General features: G+C 43.6%; 1 protein-coding gene and 1 long non-coding RNA gene across 2 annotated transcripts in view; one reads left to right on the top strand and one right to left on the bottom strand.

The window, feature by feature from the left end:
- The window catches only part of KCNU1 (potassium calcium-activated channel subfamily U member 1), a 188,971-nt gene that overhangs the window by 20,987 nt on the left and 144,333 nt on the right, over positions 1-23,651 (bottom strand). Inside the window, exons 23-25 of the mRNA XM_073798726.1 lie at positions 12,588-12,684; positions 9,102-9,326; positions 7,411-7,597 (exon numbers count right to left, since the gene is read on the bottom strand). Coding sequence (XP_073654827.1) covers positions 7,411-7,597; positions 9,102-9,326; positions 12,588-12,684 — 509 coding nt within the window. The remainder of the gene's footprint in view (positions 1-7,410; positions 7,598-9,101; positions 9,327-12,587; positions 12,685-23,651) is intronic.
- LOC109547667 (uncharacterized) lies at positions 2,099-9,531 on the top strand. Its single transcript, XR_002173592.3, has 4 exons — positions 2,099-2,393; positions 2,690-2,748; positions 3,124-3,377; positions 9,104-9,531. It is a non-coding gene; the product is annotated as an uncharacterized lncRNA (long non-coding RNA).

Raw genomic sequence — 23,651 nt, 5'->3', positions numbered from 1 at the left:
CCCTCAGTGTATATTATGACCTCAGAGTCAGAGACGGCTCAGAAGGGTAGCAAATAAAAATGAAATATAAGTAAGAACTGCAGCCATCAGCTTTAGGGTGGTTACAGATAGGCTGCCAGGTACAAGCCAGGCTCAAGGGATCTGAGATCTTCAAAGATGGATTTGGAGAGCTGCAGTTCTGGGATCCAGGGTGGCTAGACTGTTGCCCACCTGCTGCACTGCCACTCCCAAATCATCTGGTGGTGTCACCTACTGGCTCCTCTCTCTGTCTGCCTGCTTCATTTCTGGGACTATGAAGCCTGCTCATCTAGCTGGGTATAAATCTCCCTCAGCTTACACATGCTGAATCATAAAAATCCCACTAAAATGTCTGCTACGCTATGGAATCGAGTCGAATCTCACGCCCAGGAGCAGCTTTTAGAGATCATCTTTGAGTTGGTCCAATCTGTGTTAAAGGTACCACCCCCTCTTCGGTAACTTCCCTTTTGCTCACCAACTATTATCAGTATTAAATCCCAGTGTCTACCCTGGTGAATCACAAACAATGCGCACAGGCACCTGCCTTCCCTGCCCTTCTTGCTGCCCCCAGGGCTCCTCACGTCTAGGAAAGTTTCATATATGTGCGTTTTCCATAAGGTGTTGATGAGAGATAACAGCTCATCCTGTTATTTCTGCATGGAGTATTTCCATTTTAGAAGAGCACCGCTCAGGGCTGGGATTAAGAAGACACAAGGGACACAAAATTTAAAGACCCCAAGAGTGAGCCTTTCCTTAAAGTCTACACCCTGGGGGCCTCACCTGCCTCACTCTAGTGCCTGCCCTGGTAGCACCGCAGGAGAGGAAGACGTCTGACGGGTAGAGAAGTTGGTTTAGGGAGAGCCTTTCTTGCAGTTTTCAAATCCACGTCCCCTCCCCTGGAAGAAGGGAGAAGGCAGGAGCTACTCCTGCACCCTGACACCCAGATATGACAGGCTCTGCTGGAGGATGTCAACGTCACCAAACACGTAAAAGCCCATTTAACAGCCAGTCAAACACATAATGGTCTCTGGGCCCCATCCTGGTCCTCAGTCCTTTGACTGTGGATCCTAAAGACACCCTTGGGACATCAAATACAGATACAAAGACTTCTCCCTTGAATTCTGTCCTGGAAACACAACTTACTCAGTTCAGTGAGGATGGGGATCCTTCGGTACTTTGACTTCCCGGATTGTCACTGAAGCACCGAGTACACCCTGTAGACACAGACAGCAACAAGGGAGGGATGAGATGGACAGATGCAAACGAAGTGGCCTGCGACACAGACACGGACGCGGAAGCACACCGTGGCGCTTGAGGCTTTATCTTAGCAAAGTGACTCTCACGCCCACATCCCAAATATTCTCTATATTTAGAAAAAAATGGCCTCAGCCTCTCCCTTCCAGAAGTTTGGTGTGTGTGTGGTGTGTGTGGTGTGTGGTGTGTGTGTGTGTGTGTGGGGGGGGTGTGTGTGTGTGTGGGGTGTGTGTGTGTGGTGTGTGTGTGTGGTGTGTGTGGGGTGTGTGTGTGTGTGTGTGGTGTGTGTGTGTGGTGTGTTGTGTGGGGGTGGTGGTGTGTGTGGTGTGTGTGTGTGGTGGGGTGGTGTGTGTGTGTGTGTGTGTGTGGGGTTGGTGTGTGGGGGGTGTGTGTGTGTGTGGTGTGTGTGGGGAGTGTGTGTGTGTGTGGGTGTGTGTGTGTGTGTGTGTGTGTGGTGTGTGTGTGGGGGGTGTGTGTGTGTGTGTGGTGTGTGTGTGTGGTGTGTGTGTGTGTGGTGTGTGTGTGTGGGTGTGTGTGGTGTGTGTGTGGTGTGTGTGTGTGGGGTGTGTGTTGTGTGTGTGTTGTGTGTGTGTGTGTGTGTAGGATGTTTTCTAAATGGGACCTCAAGTGAATTACAAAAAGGGTGACGTTCTCCCTGTAGTTGCTTATCGGCAGCCTAAGTTACATCCAATTGTTGTCTACCGACTGGGAGTGCCGGGTGACGGCTCAGGCAGGCAGTGCCTCAAACTACATGCACTTGCTTGTAGAACCTTCAGGAAACTGAATAAACAGGAGGTGCTGCCCCAGGAGAGCCTGTGGAGGCACAGCGACTGGATTACTGGCTCCTGGTGCTTCTGCCTCTTGGAGATCCTCTCTGGGCTGAGGGTCTCGTTCTTCTTCAGCAAGATTGTCTCTGCCTCCCAACTCTGGCTGGCCTCCCCAACCCCTAATGTCTTGGGAGTTCCTTAAAGACTGGGGTGGGAGGTCATGGGGCCTCTGTCTTCACATTCAGCTCCTGCCTTAGGAGGTGAGGCCCTTCATCTCCCTCTGTGAGCCTCGAATCCCAAAGAGATTCCATGCCCGGCTCTGGTCTGGAACACAGCCCTAGCATGCGTGGACAGGTGAGGAAACCTGTCCAAAACCTGTTTTGAACCTGTTCAAAAACAAGGATGACCCCAGAGTTTTGGTCTCCAAGTTAAACACCCCCAGAAAAGGTAAAGAAAGAAAAGGGAAAAGAGAAAGAGGAAACTAGGATCCTGATGAAAAAAAAAACAACCAAACCAAACCAAACACATGATGATCTCATCAAAAGTTATGCTTTAAGACTACTGGTCACCTATCTTGAACTCTTCTGAGAATTCTGTGTATGTAACAGGGAAATAATACTGTGAAAGTTAACATTCTGCTTGTCATTCAGATTCTCTGCTGCCTTGAAGAAGGTGAAATATGTGGAGGGTCTTTTGTTTCCCAAGCCAGGTAAGTGGTAGGGGAGGGTGGGTAAGATGAGCGAGTGGGTCAGACAGACAGCCTGAGAGACAGACAAAGGGACGGGGGTGGGGAAACTGGCCACTGAGATGGGGACGGGGGAAAGAGGAGATCCAAAGGGAGGTCTTGTTCCCAGAGAGAATGCTATGCTCTACAATGTAGTAAGTTCCCTACATACAGGCAAGTTTCATTCCGAGAGCATGTTCATCAGTCCAATTTGTTCGTTAAGTCCAACAAAGTTAGCCTAGGTACGCAGCTAACGCAATCAGCTATATACTACCGTACTGTAGTAGGTTTATAATACTTTTCACACAGATAATACATTAAAAAACACAGAAAATAAAGAAATCCTTTTTTATCTTCCAGTACAGTACCTTGAAAAGTACAGTAGTCCAGTACAACAGCTGGCATACAGGGGCTGGCATCGAGTGAACAGGCAAGAAGAGCGACTGACAGGAGGAGAGAGAGGAGGTGGGAGATGGTAGAGCTGAAGGATCGTCAGCAATAGGAGACGGAGGGCGAGCTGCCATTTCCCTCACGCCTGACGCGGATGGCACGGGATCTGGCTCCTTGCTGGAACCAGATGCACGTTCGCATCTTTGGACGTTTTCAACTTGAAGGTGCGTATGTAGGCGCCTTCCTGTATTTATCACCTCTCCCATCTCCCCAAGAAACATTCCATAAAAGTGCCACTTCTTGTTCACGCAGAGTAGAGCTGAATACATTTCTGATTGCCACTCAAATTCTGAGTCATGCTTCCAGGTAGATTCATGGTAAACACGGAAGCGCCACAGGAGGAGCCCAACACGTGTAGTTTACAGTTAGAACTAGAAGTGGCCTTAGGACTTTAGCAAAACCCTTTAGCTTCAGGTGAGGAAACAGAGGCCCCGGGGGCTAACCTCCTCCACGCATCTATTGAAGAGGAGGGTTTGCGTGGTGGCTGGAGACCACATCTCCAAACTCACTGAGAGATCTTACTGATGATGGGATCTGAATACCTTCGACCGTTTTTCCTGAACAAACTTCTGGGATTTTCATAACGCAGGAGACTTGGGGGAAATGACATTCTACTTTATTCTCAGAAACGTGCAAGATGCTTATCTGCTTTAGGTACCTTTCCTTCCTTCCTTCTTTCCATTCTCGTTTCCTTCCTTGCTATCCTCCCTCTACAAATCTTTAAAGAGTATCGACTCCAGACTAGGACTATGAACAGTCCCTGCCCCGGTTACATACCATATGTTGCAAATACAAAATGTTTTCAGACAGTGATGAGTACTGTGAAAAAACCCAACTTTTAGGGGCTAGTGAGTGACCTGGGGAGGTGACCTTAGATAGAGTTTGAAGAGGCTTCTCTGACATTGGAATGTCATCCTGAGCGATGAGCAAAAGCCATCCAGACAGAGGGAATGGGATAAGGAACTTAAGGCAGGAAAGAGCCAGTATAAACAGACTGAAGGAGGAAGTTCAGGCTCCCTACTGGCCTGCAAGGCCCTACATGATTTTCCTGCAACTGTCATGAGTCACCATTACAGGGTCTGAAGGAGGAAACTGCCATTATCCAATAAATATTTGTAAAAGATCCCTCGGGCTGCTGCGAGCTGGGAGGTAAGAATGACACCACCGTGCCCTCAAACCTGTGAATTAAGTCGCGTTAGATCACCTTTGAAGATGACGAAACTGCCTCAGGGTCCACATGCTTTGCCCAAGGCTCCATGGTTTGTAAAGGATGGATGGGTTTTCACACCCAAATTGGCACCAAGTTCAAAGCCCATGCCCATTCCCTTTATGTATATTAAAATACATAAGGTTTGGTTGACAATTTCAATAAAATATTGAGATCAGTTTCCCTCAAAGGGGAAAATTCTCCTTTGAGCTGCACTTTCTGATTTCAGTTCCCTCTGATAACGGGCTTGGAATATCCTGACTTTCAGAGTCAAATGTTCTTATTGGATAGCGACAGGTTCACATCAGCTGATGTAACTGCGTAAATATCTGCTCTGACACTGGCTGGAGGACAGCGACAGAATTTCCGCCTTAACTCCATCTTTTCTGGTAGAGCAACGGTTAATTTGAATATGTGTCAGATCATAGCCTGGGTACATTTTACTAATGTCAATATTTTTGCTACCTAGTAGTACACAGTATTATACCTGAAATTCTTCCAGGCTGGCAGGGTGCTATTATTAAGCAAAAGATTGCTTAATTGTAGATTACTACTGTACATTTAAATTTCAAGAGCATATTAAGTTGTCAGACTTAATTACTGTTACATGTTTAGATTATGCCACAGATTATTTAGTGCAGTACCTAGGTTTGCCAACCTGTCCTTTGACGTGACAGGGCAGTAATTAGAGCATCAGTGAGAAACCTAAAGTTTTCCGTGGGGATGTCCAGGAGGCCTGGTCCTTTGGAGAGTCCTCCTTCTTGCTGTCCCCCCACCTCCAACATCCCTGGGTGAACCACTGTATGGAACAGCCTTGGTGGTCCTAGATGGATTCTTCGTGTAACCTTGCCATGACCATGAAGGTGTGGGAGAGCCCGCTGAGCCCACACAAGGCTCAGCAGGTATGTCAGAGTGAGAGCTCTCAATTTTGGTCCTATGGCCATATGGCACCTGTGCACTGCAGGATGTTTAGCAGCATCTCTGACTTCTACCCACTAGAGGCCAATAGCATCCCGCCAAGCTGTGACAACCAAGGCTGTCTCCGGACATTGTCAGACAACCTCTGGGGTCAAAACCGCCCCTGGCTGAGAACCACTGTCTCAGAAGAAGGGACAGGAAATTGCTCAGCGTGCAAGATGTTTTCTCCCTCCTGGCAGAATTTCACAATCCTTTATACTGATAATTCTTGGAGGTGGGCATTCCCATTGCCACCTGCTTGGTATGCTGCAAGAGGAGTATTCGTATGAGATAGGAAGAATGGTTAAGAGAACCAAACAGGCTTCCCTGAGGGTTGGGAATTTCCACATGCAAACTCCAGGTAGATTCCTGTGATGCTGGAGTAATGGGTGAGGTTTCTGAGTGGCAGTCCTTGGCTATTCCTATGTGCTCAGAATGTAACTTTACTGCTGCTTCCTGTGTTAGGTAGCACAGGAGAGCCTGTCTGGACCTCTATTTCCTGTCACACAAATGGGTACGATGACATCCACACAAGGAAAGGTGCCAGGTCTACACAATATGTTCTTCCCTAAACTTTCCCTTTTGCCGTTGGGGAGAGCACCTACTCACACTGCATGATGACTCAAATACTGTGACATTCTTTCATTTTCTCTTCCTTCTTCCCAACCCTTTTCCCCTCTCTCCTGTATTTCCTCCTACCAGTCCTGTCAGTTTAGCAGAGTATGTGACACATACAAAATCAACGTATTCTTGTTGAATGAATAAGTGAAAGGATGAGAATCACCAGATATAAAAGAAACCAGAATTCAAATCATAGGTTTAGGGCTTCCCTGGTGGTGCAGTGGTTGAGAGTCCGCCTGCCGATGCAGGGGACACGGGTTCGTGCCCCGGTCCGGGAAGATCCCACATGCCGCATAGCGGCTGGGCCCGTGAGCCATGGCCGCTGAGCCTGCGCGTCCGGAGCCTGTGCTCTGCAATGGGAGAGGCCACAACAGTGAGAGGCCCACGGACCGCAAAAAAAAAAATCACAGGTTTATATCTTTTTAGCCTGTATAGGATGTGAGATTTTAAAAAATGATAATAGGAAGGACAAGTCACCCAATGATTAGCTAGGTGGCTTACGGTGTTGTCAGCTTACCCTCTGCTTTTACCCAGCAGGCAGTTTTCATTTCTACATTGATGATACTGCCTACACAGTGAACACTTTTCTGTCCAATTTTAGAAAGTTGCAAGCATGATGCAAACACACACACACACACACACACACACACACTCAACCCACACACAAATCTTGTGTAAATCTGAGTGACCCTAATTGCTAAGGACTGACATGCAGAACACAGAGGCGTTTTTATACATCTTCAGATTAGCTCAGCAGAATATGGCTCACACTTCCTCAGTCGGGATTTTCAATGCCCTTTGATATTCAGGAAGTGCTTTGCTATTATTATTATTTATTTATTTGCAAAAACCCCTGAAATCCTGGGTGCTGAGCGGTGTTTGGTTGTTTAGTGAGGGTCTGTGAAGTAGCTGGCTCACCTACCAAAGTTCACCCACCAAAGACTGGACTAGATTTTTTGTAGTCTAGTCCACAAATAGTGTGGTAGAATGTGTGCTTCAACTTCTCAGTCACAAAACTAAGAATAGTAACTTGAACACCTATAGGACCCAATGAGAGCCGATTAACAATAATAACACCTGTTGTTAATAATAAAATACCAATGGCTATGCTCACTGATATCTGATTCATAACAATAACAGCACTTACAACTCCATGATCTTCTTTAAGATGGGAGAAAAACAGTGTTATGTGCATTCCATTTAGAAGATGGACATCATTTTTCATTTGACTAGGATTCCCAAGGACTCAACTGTCCACTAATTCTAGTACAGAATTCTCAGAGCTGGACGGGATTTTATAGGTCATTTGGCCCAACCTCTCCTCCTCTCCATCATTAAAGTTTTTCAGAGAGGAGTTAATTCTTCCTGATCCCATTCTCTCTAGCCTCTTCCCGTCAGGGTATTGTTCTTACGTGGCTTTGAGGGTGTCTGGGCTGAGCAGCTAATCCGAAGTGATCTGATGTTGAGCGTGGCCATGATAGGCTCCATGTCCACCAAGGTCGGGCTGCTGGATGACTTAGATGGGGAGGATAAGACAGCACACATGGAACATTCCTCTATGTTGACTGCATGAAGGTCCCCAGAATAGAGCGCAGATCCCTATTGAGAGAAAACCGGGTACATGGTGGTGGCTTTTTGTGGATGATGCAAGTTTTTGAGCCAAAGCCTCCACTGACTTGGTTTTAAGACTTAGTTACCTGATATCTGACACGTTTATCCTTATCGTTCATGAATATCTGAGCGTGACTAAATTTTGCAGATCCCTTCTGAGAGCAAGTCTGGATGGGACGAAGTGGAGTGGAGAGAGCGGAGCCTAAACCCACTGAGGTGACTCAAGTGGAAGAAAAGAATCAGAGTAAGGGTAGCAGTGGTGAGGGAAAAACATCACAGAAGGTCCAGATCTAAAAGCCAATTCTGGGGCCTCCCTGGTGGCGCAGTGGTTGAGAGTCCGCCTGCCGATGTAGGGGACACGGGTTCGTGCCCCGGTCCGGGAGGATCCCACATGCTGCGGAGCGGCTGGGCCTGTGAGCCATGGCCGCTGAGCCTGCGCGTCCGGAGCCTGTGCTCCGCAAGGGGAGAGGCCACAACAGTGAGAGGCCCGCGTACCGCAAAAAAAAAAAAAATAAATAAAAGCCAATTCTGCGTCCTCGCAGTTTTGCTTGCAGGTGACTGCATGTGTACCCTGGATTAATTAGCAAAGTGGCAGCTGCTGCTTTTCTTTGGTGGAGAAGCAGGGATCGAGCTGGTCCCACCATCGGGTGGCTGAGACGCTAACACTGGCGATTTCTAACACTAGTTGGATCTGGAGGCTCCTGGTCATTTCCTTTCCTCCTTTGCTATGGACTAAAGTAAGCGGTGGTGCGGGGACATTTATGGTGACATTTAAAAAAAAAACAAATACAATTTGTTTCTTGAGACAACCGTTTTTGAAGAATATTCCTAATCTGTTGCTAGCATTATTTCTTGAAAAATCAAAAGTTTTGGTGCGTTTCACACTGCATATATATATTAATCCACGGAAATGGTGGCATATAATGAGATACAGCCCTGTGAAGGTTCAGAGCAAATACAATTACAACCACAATGCCACATATGCATAATGGATCCATTCCTCAGAATTCCTCCTTTTCATACATCTGTCAAGGACCACGTGGCATTATGTGTTCCGTAAAAGGCGAGTCTCCAGAAAAGATGAGAAAGTCAGAGCACAAAGGCTGGCTGGTATCAGCTTAGGCTTAGCCATTAGGTCAGAATCGGATTTAGAAATGCAAAGAAACTCTATTACATAAAGACCATAAACATGGTTAGTGACATAAAACATGAAATATGTCTGGATTTAAATCCTAGTCCTGCTACTTACCTGCCGTGTAAACTTGGACGGGTTGCTTACTCTCTCTGTGCCTAAAGTTCAGCATCTTTAAAATTTATACCATGGGGTTATTTGGAGGGTTAAATGAGTTAATACGTGCAAAATGCTTAGAACAGTTTCTGGTACCAGGTATAAGTGCGAGCTACTACTGATTTATTATTATTATTATTAATCCTAGTACTGTTAGTATTATTATCATTATAAATATTCACTATCCCTTACTGTGACACTTACAGGCAGAATGTATATCTGGGGAAAATTCCGGAGAAATCGCCATTCTCTCTGCAGGTAATCCAGAGACCCAACGAACACAATGTCCTTCAGCTCCTGACGGGTATAACTGCTAGCTCTCAATGGCATTACAAAATTCCGAAGCCCCATCAGTGTTGAGTGGGCATCTCCAAAGACACACGCTACAATGTGGTTCCGAAACTCATGTTTTGACTTCTCAGTTCGATTCTAAGTATAAGCAGGCCAGAGTCTGGTCATTTTTAGAAACAAGATGAGAGTCCTTTAAAGAGGGCTCCTTCCCCACATCCCAACTCTTCTTGGTATTTACATTCACACTAGCACTTTCATAAGGATGATCGGATTTTGCAAATTACTCATAAAAAGCATGGAACTTATCCACTATGGGACAATTAAACTATGTATCTTTTCCGGAGTTCCTTCTTAGTTCGCTTTTTCCAGTTCTCTGTTAGCCTGGAGTGCCTCAGTGCAAACTCAGATCGGCATCATTGAAATCATGAAATCATTGAACCAAATGGGGAAAACAGCTCTCATTTTCATTATATGTTTTTAGCCTCGTATGTGCTACAGGACGACTCACTGAAAAATGAAAACATTCCAAATCCCATTGCTAAACTTGTCTTCTAGCGAGCCCTGAAAAACCCCCAGCCGTACAACATGCTGCAGTTTTCAGCCGATTTTCATACATATGAAAATATACATATTAGCGTGAACCATATGAAACTGCCTTTTTTTCTGGGTCAAAAATGGTTGAATATTGGCAATTTCATATGGCCTCACCTACTATACTGCCCAGATTCAATAGATTCCAGAGTTGAGGAAATTTATCATGAAAAGTGCACAAAATAAATGTGAAGGTTACAAAAGTTCCATTTGATCCCAAACATTTCAATATGTCTCATACTCTTATCAGCATGGCCAATTTTTAACATCTCCCCTATACTTTTAAGTTGAAGACAAAATAATATACGTGACGGATATTTAGATTAGGTTTCCCCACATTCATAGAGACTTTTAAAAACAATAAGTGTAACTTTAGAGAAAGGGATGATAGTCCTGTAGGAGACTTATTTTAAGTCTCTGTGATTGATTTCAGGGAATGAGTCAATATCTTACTCTCACGGTGCTGGGATAGGTAGAATAAGCACTGATTTTGTATTCTGGTAGTCATTAGCGTATGACCATAAACAAACTAGTTAACCTCACTGACCCCTAATCTCTTTGTTTAAATGGTTTAAAAATAAATAAAAGTTAATTCTGTTGTGGAAATTAAATAATATATTGAAAGTTCAGCGCTCAGCTCCTTAACTATTGTTCAGTAACTATTTAATCAAATCTGAATCTCACTGAATTCCTAGATTTTCAGAGCAGGACCCTTGGAAGCTGGTAGAGAACTTGTTAAATATATTTACAAGCACTTCCTGTTTGAGTGTGTTCTACCTTCCCGAGCACACGAAGATTCAGGCTATTTCAAAGGGATGTATCATTCATCCTTATGCCATTTTCTTGCTGGGTTAAAGGACAAGCTTCTGTGAAACAGGGGCTGTTGAAATCTAACAGGATAAATAAGTCACATCTGACATCTCAACAATTAGAGTTTGTCCAATTAGCATAGACTGGGAAATAGCATAGTTTGTCCAATTAGCATAGACTGGGAAATTCCAAAGGGAATGGCCCTGTGGGAAACGAAGCTACTTGTCTGGAGAGCCTTTCCAGAGAGTGATATGAATCTTAACCAAATCTATTGAATAATTGTCTCTGGCTAATTCGATTAGTTTTAACTTGAATAATGAAGCCTCCAACAGTATTTAATGTAACAGGCCTGAAATCCAGAAATTGCTCTTTTTAGTAGACCTAAACAATTAGGAACGAGATACATGGCAGAGTGCAATTAATGGGCACAGCTAGAGAGGCAATTTCTCCAAGGAACTGCAGCACAAAACTGTCTCCCAATTGAGAAAGATGGTGGCTTTTGGGGGGAAGGGGAGGATGCACTATTTGCTCCAAGTAACAAATCGACAACTTCCATTTGACTTTTCTGCAAACCAAACCAAGTTCAAAGTTGGCCCAAATTTTGTAATCTGGACATTTCTCCTCTACAGTCACAGTTTCAAAACTCTTAGGATTTCTTAAACTAGAAGCCCTTCTAAGTTTATCAGAAGACTCAGCTGGTGTTCTGAACTATATTCCACATAGAGTTGCTCTATCACAGCAACCTGTCTGCAGGCTCAGTAAATAGGGTATAAGAAAATGTCTGCTATTGTCATCTCTTGGTCTCCTGGATGCTTCCATCTGCAACCCCCTCCCAACCTTTCTAAAGATTTCCCTCCCACTAGAAACATGTTTGCCTTCCTGCTCAACGGATGTTTCACTCAGAATAAGACATACTTGCTAAAATGGGGAGTTTCAGCAGCCCTAACAGTTTTCCAGTTGATATGACAGCTCTGACAATTTTGTACTTCTGATCAAATGATTGATCATGCTTTTGACAAAAATTGGAACATATTCTGTCAGGACATTGGCACTGAGCTACAAAATTGTGTGTGTGTGTGTGTGTGTCTGTGTGTGTGTTTAACAGAAAAAAGTGAACTAAACTACTTTTGGAAAGCAAGAAAAATACAAAATGATCCATTAGTCACAGTTGAACAAATTATATAGGGTTCTTACAACATGCAGACATCTTTTATTAGTTTATTTTTAATTAAAAAACTCATCTTTTATTACTTAAATTTACCAGCTACTGCTTGCAAGGTAAACCACTGAGATTATCCTTGAGTTTCCAACTCTGGAAAATGAGAATAGATGGGGTTCCATAATGCAGGTATCAGAGCCTGGGATAATATGCAAGGCTTTTTGCATCTTGGTTGCTGGCATTTCAGTGAGGTGAATTAGTTTGTCCCCTTAAGAGGACAGAGACAAGGACAGGATTCTAGCATCTACAAGGATTCCATCATGCTGTGTGGGGTGGGAGGACTGAGCATTTTGGAGATACGTCCTTTGCTAATGTGTTTAAGTATAACCACCTTCAAGAAAAAATACTACAGAAAATCCAAACTTTAAAAACTAATTAAGGGAATTTTTATTTAATTAAAAAAAGAAAGACCACAGAGTTCTTGTAAATAGTCTGTTCCCCTGGTGCATTTAAATCAATTAGATTTACTAGCAAAACAGCAAAGTTTCAGGGGAACATTATTCTGAATAACTGACTCAGCTAAACTATTAAAGGAGGGGGAAAGTAGTTGAAGAATCTGATCTAATTATTTAAAATGCCGGCATCATATTACCCACATGGCCTTTGTCAAACGCCACATCTGTTATTCTGCGTACATTCACATGGCTCATGAGGTATGTTTTTCCTTCAAAATTCACCGTTTACAAAGAGAAAGGGCAGGTGCTTATGACTAGTGGAAGGACATCATCTACCCTAAAAGGAGCTTTATTTTACCTGAGATTTGGTACAAGATCACCTACCAGAATCATTTTGTCCAAAGGGGTGGCTTTGCACCAGTGAAACATGCCACTGCTATCGAGGTGGTCAGACTCTCGCTCCATTTCGTATAGAAAAGCCCTAGATACGGAGAATGTAGAAAGTTAGCCTGGGAACACTGGGGGCTCTGGTGTAACAAAGCATGACGTCAAACTCACTGGAGCCTCAAACCCGAAGTGAAGAATAACATAAGGAAGATGACCTTGGGTCTATGAGACCCCCAAATAGAGATGCATGTCTGAAGGACACCAAGGGCTGAACGTCTTCACAGCTGAAGACATACGAAGCACTTTGGGCAAAAGCCATCAAGAAGTGTGTGTGTGTGTACGTGTGTGCGTACGTGTGCGTGTGTATGTTTAACAGACACACCAGTCTCTCTTTCTAACTTAGATTAGCTGCCTTGAGGGTGGTCACTTCTGCTCTTAACTCTGCTACCGTGCTGATGCTACCGCTGCTTGGGAGAAATCATGAGAGGTGTTTTGCGCACCTGAATACAGAGCTTAAAAGGCTGTGAGATCGAATCATGAGTGGTATACCTCTCTCCGTAACCTGTTTTCCTCTTGTCTCCTTTCCATATCTTTTCTTATGGGTCTCTTTTGAAACATCCTTACTTATTAAATGCAGCTTGCATCCTTTACAGCTTCCATCACCAGCCTTCATTTGACTAAAATTTGCTCAAACCTTGGTCTAAGTCTCGGCAAAGCCGTCCATGTCATCACCCTACATTGCCATCAGGCACAATGCTTGTCATGTCATGTACTCAACCACCAAAAGGGTTTGAGGAGCTTTTGAAAAACCCCACTCCCATCCCAAGGAATATATATGTGCTTGTGAGAGAAGAAAGGAAACCCTTCAAGAGTCACAGAGAGGTTTGGGTTAGAAAGGACCTGTTCAAGTCGAGAGAATCCAGGCATAGACTGCAGAAACAACCTCAAATCTCAAGGGCTTAACCCAACACAGGTTATTTCTCACCCACACTATGTATTTTACTGAGGTGAACAGATATCTCTGCTCTACACAGCCATTCAGAGTCTTAGGGGGACAGAGGCTCTACCATCTTAAAGGTACACCCCCTGGAACATGCATCCCCCTTGGTCATTAAGGCAAGAGAAGAGAGAGAGATGAGCCCAGGCATTTAACTGCCTTGGCCCAAATCGACAAGTCATTGCACCTCACATTTCATTGGCCAGAACGAGTCACATGGCTCACATTTCATTGGCCAGAATGAGTCACATGGCTCCTGCTCACTTTACAGGGCTGAGGAACATGGGAAGCATCTGAAATATCTGCTGAGCATTTCTGTCTCTTTCAGAGACTTTAAAGAACACCCCTTAGTTTACGGATAGAAGTCAAAGAGCTAACAGACTGTAAAGCTGACACTTGAATATAATGCTGAGGTTGAGATTACTGGTGCTCACAATGTCCAATTTTCCTTTCCTGCCTTAGCAGATGGGTGGGTTAGGTGGGGCCACATGATTCATTCTGGCCAATGACATGTGAGAAGTGATGGCTGATGTAGGGAGAAGCCCTCATGTGATTCTTCAGGCTCCCTCCCAACCTGCTGCAGAAATGGCCAGCCTGAGTACATGAGTGGCTACGTGGAGCCGAGTCCCTGCCTCCCTGACCTGCGCTGGGCATGTAACGTGAACACGAAGGACACCGTTGTTGCGCTAAGCCACTGAGATTTCACGGTTGCTCCCACAGCATTAGTCTGCCCTATCCTAATACAAATACCTTTTCCAAAATGCACGTTCCATAGTATTAGCAGCTGGAGAAGTCCCGAGGAAATGATTTCTGTAAGCAAATAAATTTTTAGAGAAGTATCCCCTCTTTGAAATTCACCCCACAGCTTAGCATATCAAAGGTTCTGAAAAGTCTTGCAAAAGAGATATCCTTTAAAATTTGTATAATCCAGTGTTTTTTGCACACTTCTTTGATCACAAAAACTTTTACTATTTACTTAGGTACTTACTACTTAAAAACATCTGTTACTACGCCTTGAAATGCCTTTTCTGATGTACCGTACTATGTCACACTATAGGTTCAGTCCCGGTAACCAGTAGCTTATGACAGCATTCTCCTGTGAGATTTTACTATACATCCTGGGACTAATATGACCTATTGTTCTTTGTGCTGAAGGGTTAGGGGGTTTCCCTGTGAATTAATACAGCTTGTTATTCAACACCTGGTTCAAAGACTCAGATCCAACGTATTTTGCTCTCTTCAACCAGGTTAGTTTCTAAACTACTATCTGAAGTCATGCTTTTTCAGACAAAGGAACTTAAACTTAGATCAACATCAGACCTAAACTAATGGGATAGAGAGAGGACCCAGACAGAGAAGCTGGGGTGGGGGACTTGAGGCACTGGAGAAGGGTTTAGAAAAGTAGAGAGGCTAACTGCTAATGAGATCAGTCAAGGACTAGGAGCCATCCCTTATGTTCCTCTCCCTTTGAGACCTACCTACAAAGTTAGTGGATTCTAGTCATCTACCTAGGCAGAAGATGTTGTAAAGTTAAACCTCAAGGTCAGCTTGACCAAGATGAGGTATCTTGCTAATCCAAATTAACAGCTTTCGGTGGTTTAAATATCTGTAAGTCATGAGTCCCAAGTCAGCATCCTAAAAGCCACACAGGCTCTCTTAATGGTGATGGCTAGACAGGACCACGCTGTTGGCTTTATGCCAAGCTTGTTAAAGGGAGCACACCAAGACCCTAGCCTGGTTTTGATTTTTATCAGGATTTGGAGAATTGGCTGCGTTACTCATTCATAGCAGCTTGTTTCTCTCCATGCGTAGTTTCCTAGACACCGGCCCTCAGGTGTTGATATAATATACCCGAGCTACCTTCAGGAGGTGGCTTCCTGCTCTCCGCCCACAGCACCCCTGTCTACAATAACTTCCCCTACTTTTCTTCTGGTCACTTTCTTCAGCTCTTTTGCCACTTCTTCTAATGCTTCCTTTCCCCGCACCCACCCCCCATAATGAATAGAGAGTCCTTGGTCTGGAGATGAAAGGCCCTTTTGGCAGATAGAAGATGATCTTCTCCCAAGCATATTTAACTTGACCCAGAGTAGCAAATAAATCACTGTACACTTTTCTATCATAATAAAAAGCATGATCTATGTAGCCAAGATGTCACAGAAAACATCTTTCTTCATTCTGATGTTATGGAAAACAGATATGCCTTAGAGGAAACACCTGCTGGAGACCTGCATTAAAGAAAAGGCTGGAGGAGACCCACTTCATCATAAAGGCATCCATCCAGTGTCCTTGCTAAAGCAAAACCTGATGCGATTCAGCTCACCATCCCTTAACTAAAGCTCCCTTCTGCCATATGCCTTGCAAATGACATGATTCTTTCAGAAATATACTTCCCTAGAGAGACTAATAAATCATCTATGAGAATGTGCAGTACTAGCAGTCTTAGAACTTGGAAACAAGGATTGTATCATAAAGGCTGACTCTATTGGAGGGAAAGGTAGCCACAGGGCACCATCCAGGTCATTCAGCGCAAAGAAGAAGACCCACATCTTGACCACAGGGAGAAGCCTCTTGGGTGAGGGGGTCTTTCTGTATAAGACCGGCTGGGAAAAATAAGGTGGGAGTTATCAGAGAGTGCCCTCAGCAGGACATGGTTGGGGTGATGGTGGGGTTGGTTCACTAGTCACAAGATAGGCTTCTTACTGTCCGAGCAAAGTGTGGTACCTTCCCTGGGAGAACCGAGGTGGTAACGGACCCTGAAATGTCCTCAGTCAGGTCTTGCCTTCCACCTTTGGAAGCCGAGAGGCTGAGTGTGCTGGGTGAGGACCTGTGGATGTGCAGAGCCATATGTGAAGGAAGCCGCCAGCTTTCTTTGCTGACAACTGCCTTCTTCAGGCTGCTTTGATATTCATGAAGCAAATGTCTTGTGAGCACAAGCTTGGACATAGCTCAGCTAAGGAAGGCAGGCTCCTTTCCTCTCTGCTTTCTGGAACCATTCTGAAGAGAACTTCTATTCCTCCTGTGCCCATAGCAACTTATCTTGTATGAATCCTATCAGTTAAAGGAAAATATAAACGAAGCACCATGTGCCTTTTGTTTCCAATGGTGGCACCCGATGAGACAGAGATCCAGCCATGCAGGGAAACCTCCATTAAGAAGGTGGGGGGCAGGTATCAGTGCCAGGTCAGGAAGCGTGGTTTCCTAGAGTGTAAGTCTGCTTCCTTATTTCCTCCAACAAACAGACTTGACTCAGATGATTCTTGAAAATGATCCATCAATGGATGAGATCCTCCCTTTCACAGTATCTATCAGAAAGCTCTGAAAGCACCGACAGTTCCTTTTTTTCGTCTTGCAGGTCTCGTTTTCGGATGTGTCAGGAAATCCTGGCGCGTGACCATTCCATCTGAAACCTCTTTAAAACTCCACAGGTGGCTTGTAAATTCTTAGGAGAGAGTCTTCTGGCCTGGATGCAGAACAATATATTTTTTGCTCCAGACTTGAGGTGAATAAAAACGATATGTTTCATCAAGCCTTAGCACAGAGAGAAGGACAAGTCCCTTGGCTGGGCGCTGGGGAGGAGAGGAGGGATGTGTGCCTGTTTCCAGGAGTTTCAGTGCCCTTCCTGGTTCAGTCTTTGGAAAAATCCCTTGCCGCTGCCTCTTGAAAGCAGCCATCAAGTTCCCGCCAAAAATGGAGGGAAAATTCTCAGTCCCAGGATGCCTTTGGTGCTGCTGAGGATTCTGTATCTTGCAGGCTACAACTGCCTTCTCCCCAGGGACTTTGGCACAGGTAGTGACAAGGCTATGCAGTTCACACTTAACCTGGAAGTAGTCATTTATTGTCAATTCTGACTACCACCTTTTGTGTTCTGGGAAAGAGGAAATCACCTAAAATTTAGGAATGTGAGGGCACGCTGTATAATCTCTGCTTCCCCCCACCTCTCTCTCAGACTTACACACATACACACACACCTCTATATACATGACACACATATACACACACCTCTATACACATACACACACGCTATAGTCAAACTTCAGAATATGAGTCTTTATGGTCATATTATGATTTCATTTTTCTTGGTTTCACCTGGATGCCGCTTACTCATTACAAAGCATTATTTTTACTTTGGAGGGAAACATAAGGCGTAAAAATGTGGATTATTTTTTGCAGCCCATTCGCCTAGGAACCTGGGCATGGGCAAGTGGAAAAGGGCTCCTGTGAGCGCTGAGAAGCCTCAAGACCAAGCAACCGGGGAAGGAGCTCAGGAGGGTGACGGGCACAACTCACTTTCCCTGTTAAAAAGGGCTCTGTGGGGGCTTCCCTGGTGGCGCAGTGGTTGGGGGTCCGCCTGCCGATGCAGGGGACACGGGTTTGTGCCCCAGTCCGGGAAGATTCCACATGCCGTGGAGTGGCTGGGCCCGTGAGCCATGGCCGCTGAGCCTGTGCATCCGGAGCCTGTGCTCTGCAACGGGAGAGGCCACAACAGTGAGAGGCCCGCGTACAGCACACAAAAAAAGCCTCTGTGATCACGTCCTTTTTGACGAGAAGGGGAAAGGGAATACCAGGCTCTGCGTCTCCCACCCGCAGCTTGACCAGATCTCCTTGCTGAGACTCCTTTACTGGGTAAAAAGTGAGAAAGCCTGCCACAAAATCTCATGGGGCGTGACATACGTTGACAGCAGGCTGGTTATCTCCAAAGCTCCAAGCCCTCTTGGTAATCATGTGGGAAACCTTAGGGAAGGAGGGGAATAAGAAATCTGGGGGTGGGAGAGATAAACTGGGAGGCTGGGATTGACATATACACAATACTATATATAACTTTATATATACTTATATATAACTTATATATATAAGTTATATATATATATTATATATAGTATATATAAGTTATATATATATTATATATAGTATATATAAGTTATATATACTATATATAACATATATATATAACTATATATAGTTATATATAGTTATATAACTATATATAACTATATATAGTTATATATATACTATATATATCTATATATAGTTATATATACTATATATAACTTATATATATAACTATATATATATATAAAACTATATATATAGTTATATATATAACTATATATAACTATATATGTTATATATATATATTATATATAGTATATATAAGTTATATATACTATATATAACTTTTCTTATATAAAAAGAAGCCATCTGGATGCCCCACCACTTCCCCCTATTGCCTAAGGTCCAGAAGGATAACTAATAAGAACCTACTGTACAGCACAGGAACTCTACTCAGTACTCTGTAAATGGCCTATATAGGAACAGAATCTAAAGAAGAGTGGATGTATGTATATGTATAATTGACTCACTTTGCTGTACAGCAGAAACTAATACAACATTGTAAATCAACTATACTCCAATAAAAATTAATTAAAAAAAAAAAAAAAAAGGAAACCCATTGTGGGGCAGCTAGGATAACCGACTCTGCTGGTTGGCTTAAGACTATGGTATTCCGGACAAGAGACTTCAGTACTAACACTGGTCACTCGACGGCCAGAATGGGGATACTTTTCCCTGATAATCTGAAAAGCTCCTAGAGAGAGAGGAAGAAGGGGGAAGGAAGAATAAAGCCTTGAAACGCTGTGCCCAGAACTCCTTCCACACCTCCACGTTTATAGGTAATTCTGGCTGATGTTCAATGGAAGGAAAGACAGTTGGGTGGCTGGAGCCCTGGAGGTTTTACGACAAGAAGCTTCCAGCAAATTGTATCTTCCAGATTCCCTCTTGTTCCTGTCTCCTAATTCCTGGCATATACAACACCTTCCCTAAGTTATTGAGGAATTATTGACTTTAGTGGTAAAGAGTGTTGGTATGATTTTTTAAAAATCTGAAAATATTTTAAAAAAGAGAGGTGTTAAACTTCAGGACATCATTGTAATCTCATTTCAGTCTACACAGGAGAATGTAAACTGTGTTCTAGTGTAAACCAAATCAGCTGTGAGTAGGGTGCTCTGTTTGCCTTTAAATGCTGCTTTCCAGATGGAGTCTATCAAATCCATGGCCTCTGTTTTCCATGTTTACCATTTGAAATCTCCGCAAAGACATTTTTTCCACCCTCTTGCCTTAGAAGTTAGACCTGAGGTCAGAATGGCCCTGGCCCAGGTTAAGGCAAGAAGGGGAGGGTGTTTCCATTAGATAAACCCAGATCTGAGCTCACACGTGACATCTCTCTGCTCAGTTTTGCTTTATTTCTGATGGGTGTAAACTGACAGATTCTCTGCAGAGCGTATTCTGTGAAAGCATTCATGTAGGCATCTAAGAACTTAAAATTGTTACCAGACGGGAGATGGAGGAGAAAGATAAACAAGGACAATTTCCTCTTCCTCACCCATTCTCCAGATGGACCCTCATTTAAATCCCTTTATATTGATATTTTGTGGATATTGCCTTTGGGATTTCCTACAATGTGAGGACAAATGAGACAATACCTGGAGCAGCAGCGACTTTAATAAAGGCTGGAGTCTGTGCCCTGGGCAGGGTAGCCTCACCTCTCCTGGGAAAGAATGCCTTAGCCAATCTTTTCAGCATGAGGTTGTATTTTCAGGTGCCCTTTCCAACACTTTATAAATATCGAACGACACAGTGAACACAGAAGTTGATCTGAATAAAAAATATTTTCCTCCCTTAGACAGTATGGGATACAATCTTCCCTGTTCAATGGACTAGGAGATGAACGATTAAGTCAGTTATTCCGATACTTTTGATCTTAAAAAACACATTACGTGAGACAAATGCAAATTTCAGGCAAAAGACTATTACTTTTTGTGGGGAGATAACGGAAGTGGGAGATAGGAATTTGAAATATCTGAAAACTAGTTCATTTTTCATTGTATTGATATACTTTCTAAGGTTTTAAGGGATTGAGCCTGGGTCAGAGATTAGGGTGACAAAAATGCTTTCCTTATGCAGTGGGTTGAGAGGCTTGGCCTTGACAATTACTAATAATACCCCCCACCAAAGACACTAGGAGGGGAAAACATAGCATCCATCAGAATGTTACAGGTGTGGGTGTGCATGAGTGCCTGGGTGTGCGTGTGTGTGTGTGAGAGAGAGAGAGAGAAAGAGAGGGAAGGGTATCAAACCGAAAGGTACACAGACTGTGTAGAGGACATAATTCCAGGATACGTGGACACTACTGGATTTTTTTTTTCTTTCTGTTAAAAGGGTGTTATTTGTGAAGTCTTCTTATCCACATTCCTTAGTGTCTCTGAAATCCCTGGGGCTGAAGGTCAAAATGGAGACAAATTATTAGTATGCTGGTGATTACAGATTTTTGGAAACATTGGAAGGACCTAATGATGTGTCGAGGGCCACAGACTTTAAAAACTTCCCCACATCTGGAAGCCATCTCTGGAGGGAAGCCTATGGAATAAAGGCATTCTGGGCGCTACAGCACTGTCCTTAGCACCCGTGACCTGTCAAGCAGCAACGGAGAGAATGGAGATGGACGCCACTTGGAATCAGTTGTGACACGGAGCCCTCCTCCCCTGCTATGTGTTACAAGATGGTTATTTTTTAAAAGTGGCCTGCCTTGATTAAAGGTGAAAAGTTAGAATTAGTGGTCTCTGGTGGGAGGGAAATGGTTGTGGTTAGTGTTCTTTAACAAGAAGAAGTGATTAAAGTTGGGCTGTTTTTAGGGGTGAAAGGTAAGAGTTGGGTTTTTTAGGTGGGAGACAGGAGTCACAGGGTGAGAGGGAAGGAAGGTCTCGAGCACTGTTACTGAGATGTCCCCTGTGTTTTAGGTCTTTGCATTAAAGATGAATGAGAACAACGGGAAAGGAGGAGGATGCTCATACTGCCTTGTTCGCCTCTGAGATTAAGTTTCTGCAGCACATCAAGTACTTGACTGTTCGTATGTGTGACTACATAGGTGACATTCATTTCTGGATTTCTTGAAGCTGAGGTCTGTTGCATCAAGAAACCATCTGGAATGAGGTATCACCTCACACCAGTCAGACTGGGCATCATCAAAGAATCTACAAACAATAAATGCTGGAGAGGGTGTGGAGAAAAAGGAACCCTCCTGCACTGTTGGTGGGTATGTAAATTGATATAGCCACTATGGAGGTTCCTTAAAAAACTAAAAATAGAACTACCATATGACACAGCAATCCCACTACTGGGCATATACCCTGAGAAAACCATAATTCAAAAAGAGTCATGTACCACAATGTTCATTGCAGCTCTATTTACAATAGCCAGGACATGGAAGCAACCTAAGTGTCCATCAACAGATGAATGGATAAAGAAGATGTGGCACATATATACAATGGAATATTACTCAGCCATAAAAAGAAACGAAATTGAGTCATTTGTAGTGAGGTGGATGGACCTAGAGACTGTCATACAGAGTGAAGTAAGTCAGAAAGAGAAAAACAAATACTGTATGCTAACACATGTATATGGAATCTAAAAAAAAAAAAAGGTCATGAAAAACCTAGGGGCAGGACGGGAATAAAGACGTAGACCTACTAGAGAACGGACTTGAGGATATGGGGAGGGGGAAGGGTAAGCTGGGACAAAGTGAGAGAGTGGCATGGACATATATACACTACCAAATGTAAAATAGATAGCTAGTGGGAAGCAGCCGCATAGCACAGGGAGATCAGCTTGGTGCTTTGTGACCACCTAGAGGGGTGGAATAGGGAGGGTGGGAGGGAGGGAGATGCATGAGGGAAGAGATATGGGGATATATGTATATGTATAGCTGATTCACTTTGTTATACAGCAGAAACTAACACACCATTGTAAAGCAATTATACTCCAATAAAGATGTTAAAAAAAAAAAAAAGAAAAAAGAAGCCATCTGGATGCCCCACCACTTCCCCCTATTGCCTAAGGTCCAGAAAGATACTTCGGGGAGTCATGCATTGCCTTCCCAAAATTGTCTACTTAGGTGTAGCCATTTATAGGAGGGAGAGAGGGAGAGAGGGAGAGAGGGAGAGAGGGAGAGAGGGAGAGAGGGAGAGAGGGAGAGAGGGAGAGAGTGAGAAAGAGAGTTTCTATAACCTTTCTGGGAACCTTCCTATAATTTAAAAATCACCACCGAACATACACACACCTAAATGTCTCCTGTCCCGTGGAACCATGGTGTATGCTGATAAGCGAGTTGCGGCTTGCATCTTTCTTGCTACGTCTCACAGCACAAACAAGATCACCCCATGGTCCACCACTAGTCACCCAGCAGGCAGAAGTGCATGCATGAAGAGGGCTTCATTGCCCTTGTAGACCAAATGGACGACTCAAAATAATGCATTGTCAAGGTTTTCAGCTAAGAAGCTCTGGCTTTTATAAACTAGAGTAAACTGGCATCTGTTTAGAATTATACGGATACTTAACACAAATATAAATAATATTTAACTTCCTGGTGGGTCATTTCTGGACTGTTTTGCAAGAATGCAAATTCTTTCTTATAATCTCTTTCTCTTCCCTATCAAAATATCCATGGAAAAAGATTCTAAGTTATGCAGGAGCTCTCATCACTCTGTGAAAGTAAAAAAACTACATGTTTTGTGAAATCTTCTCTCAACCTCTTCAATTTGACCATCTGCCAGGAACCCATTCTCTTTTACTCAGGATCCTAGGGCAAAAGTCTAACAAAACCACAACAAATTTCAGATGTCTTGATTTTATTCAACTCTTTGATTCTTTTATCTTCTATATTGTTTTTTTAGTTTCAATGGGAAACTAAGATTATATAATTAAGGAGTCTATTGCACTTCACGGCAGTCTTTATTCACCTCTACTTTTCCAAGCTGTTCAACACCCTTTTAATCTAAACTCAAAACTTTTAGTAAGAGTTTGGGATGAGAATTAATGCCTTTGCGAACTTAACCTCTGCCTTTTATTTCCAGACATCTGATGTGATACTGGTCAACCTAACTATCTAGAACAGGATCAAAAATTTTTTTCTGTGAAGGGCCAGGTAGTAAACATGTTAAGCTTGCGAGGCAAGACACAAAACCGATATTGTGTAGATATATAACAAGACCGAAAATAAATTTTCACAGTTT

This window comes from Tursiops truncatus, chromosome 21 (assembly GCF_011762595.2).
Source record: "Tursiops truncatus isolate mTurTru1 chromosome 21, mTurTru1.mat.Y, whole genome shotgun sequence".
Classification (NCBI taxonomy): domain Eukaryota; kingdom Metazoa; phylum Chordata; class Mammalia; order Artiodactyla; family Delphinidae; genus Tursiops; species Tursiops truncatus.
Note: the sequence above shows the minus strand (reverse complement) of the source record. Positions and strands in the feature narration are given on the sequence as shown.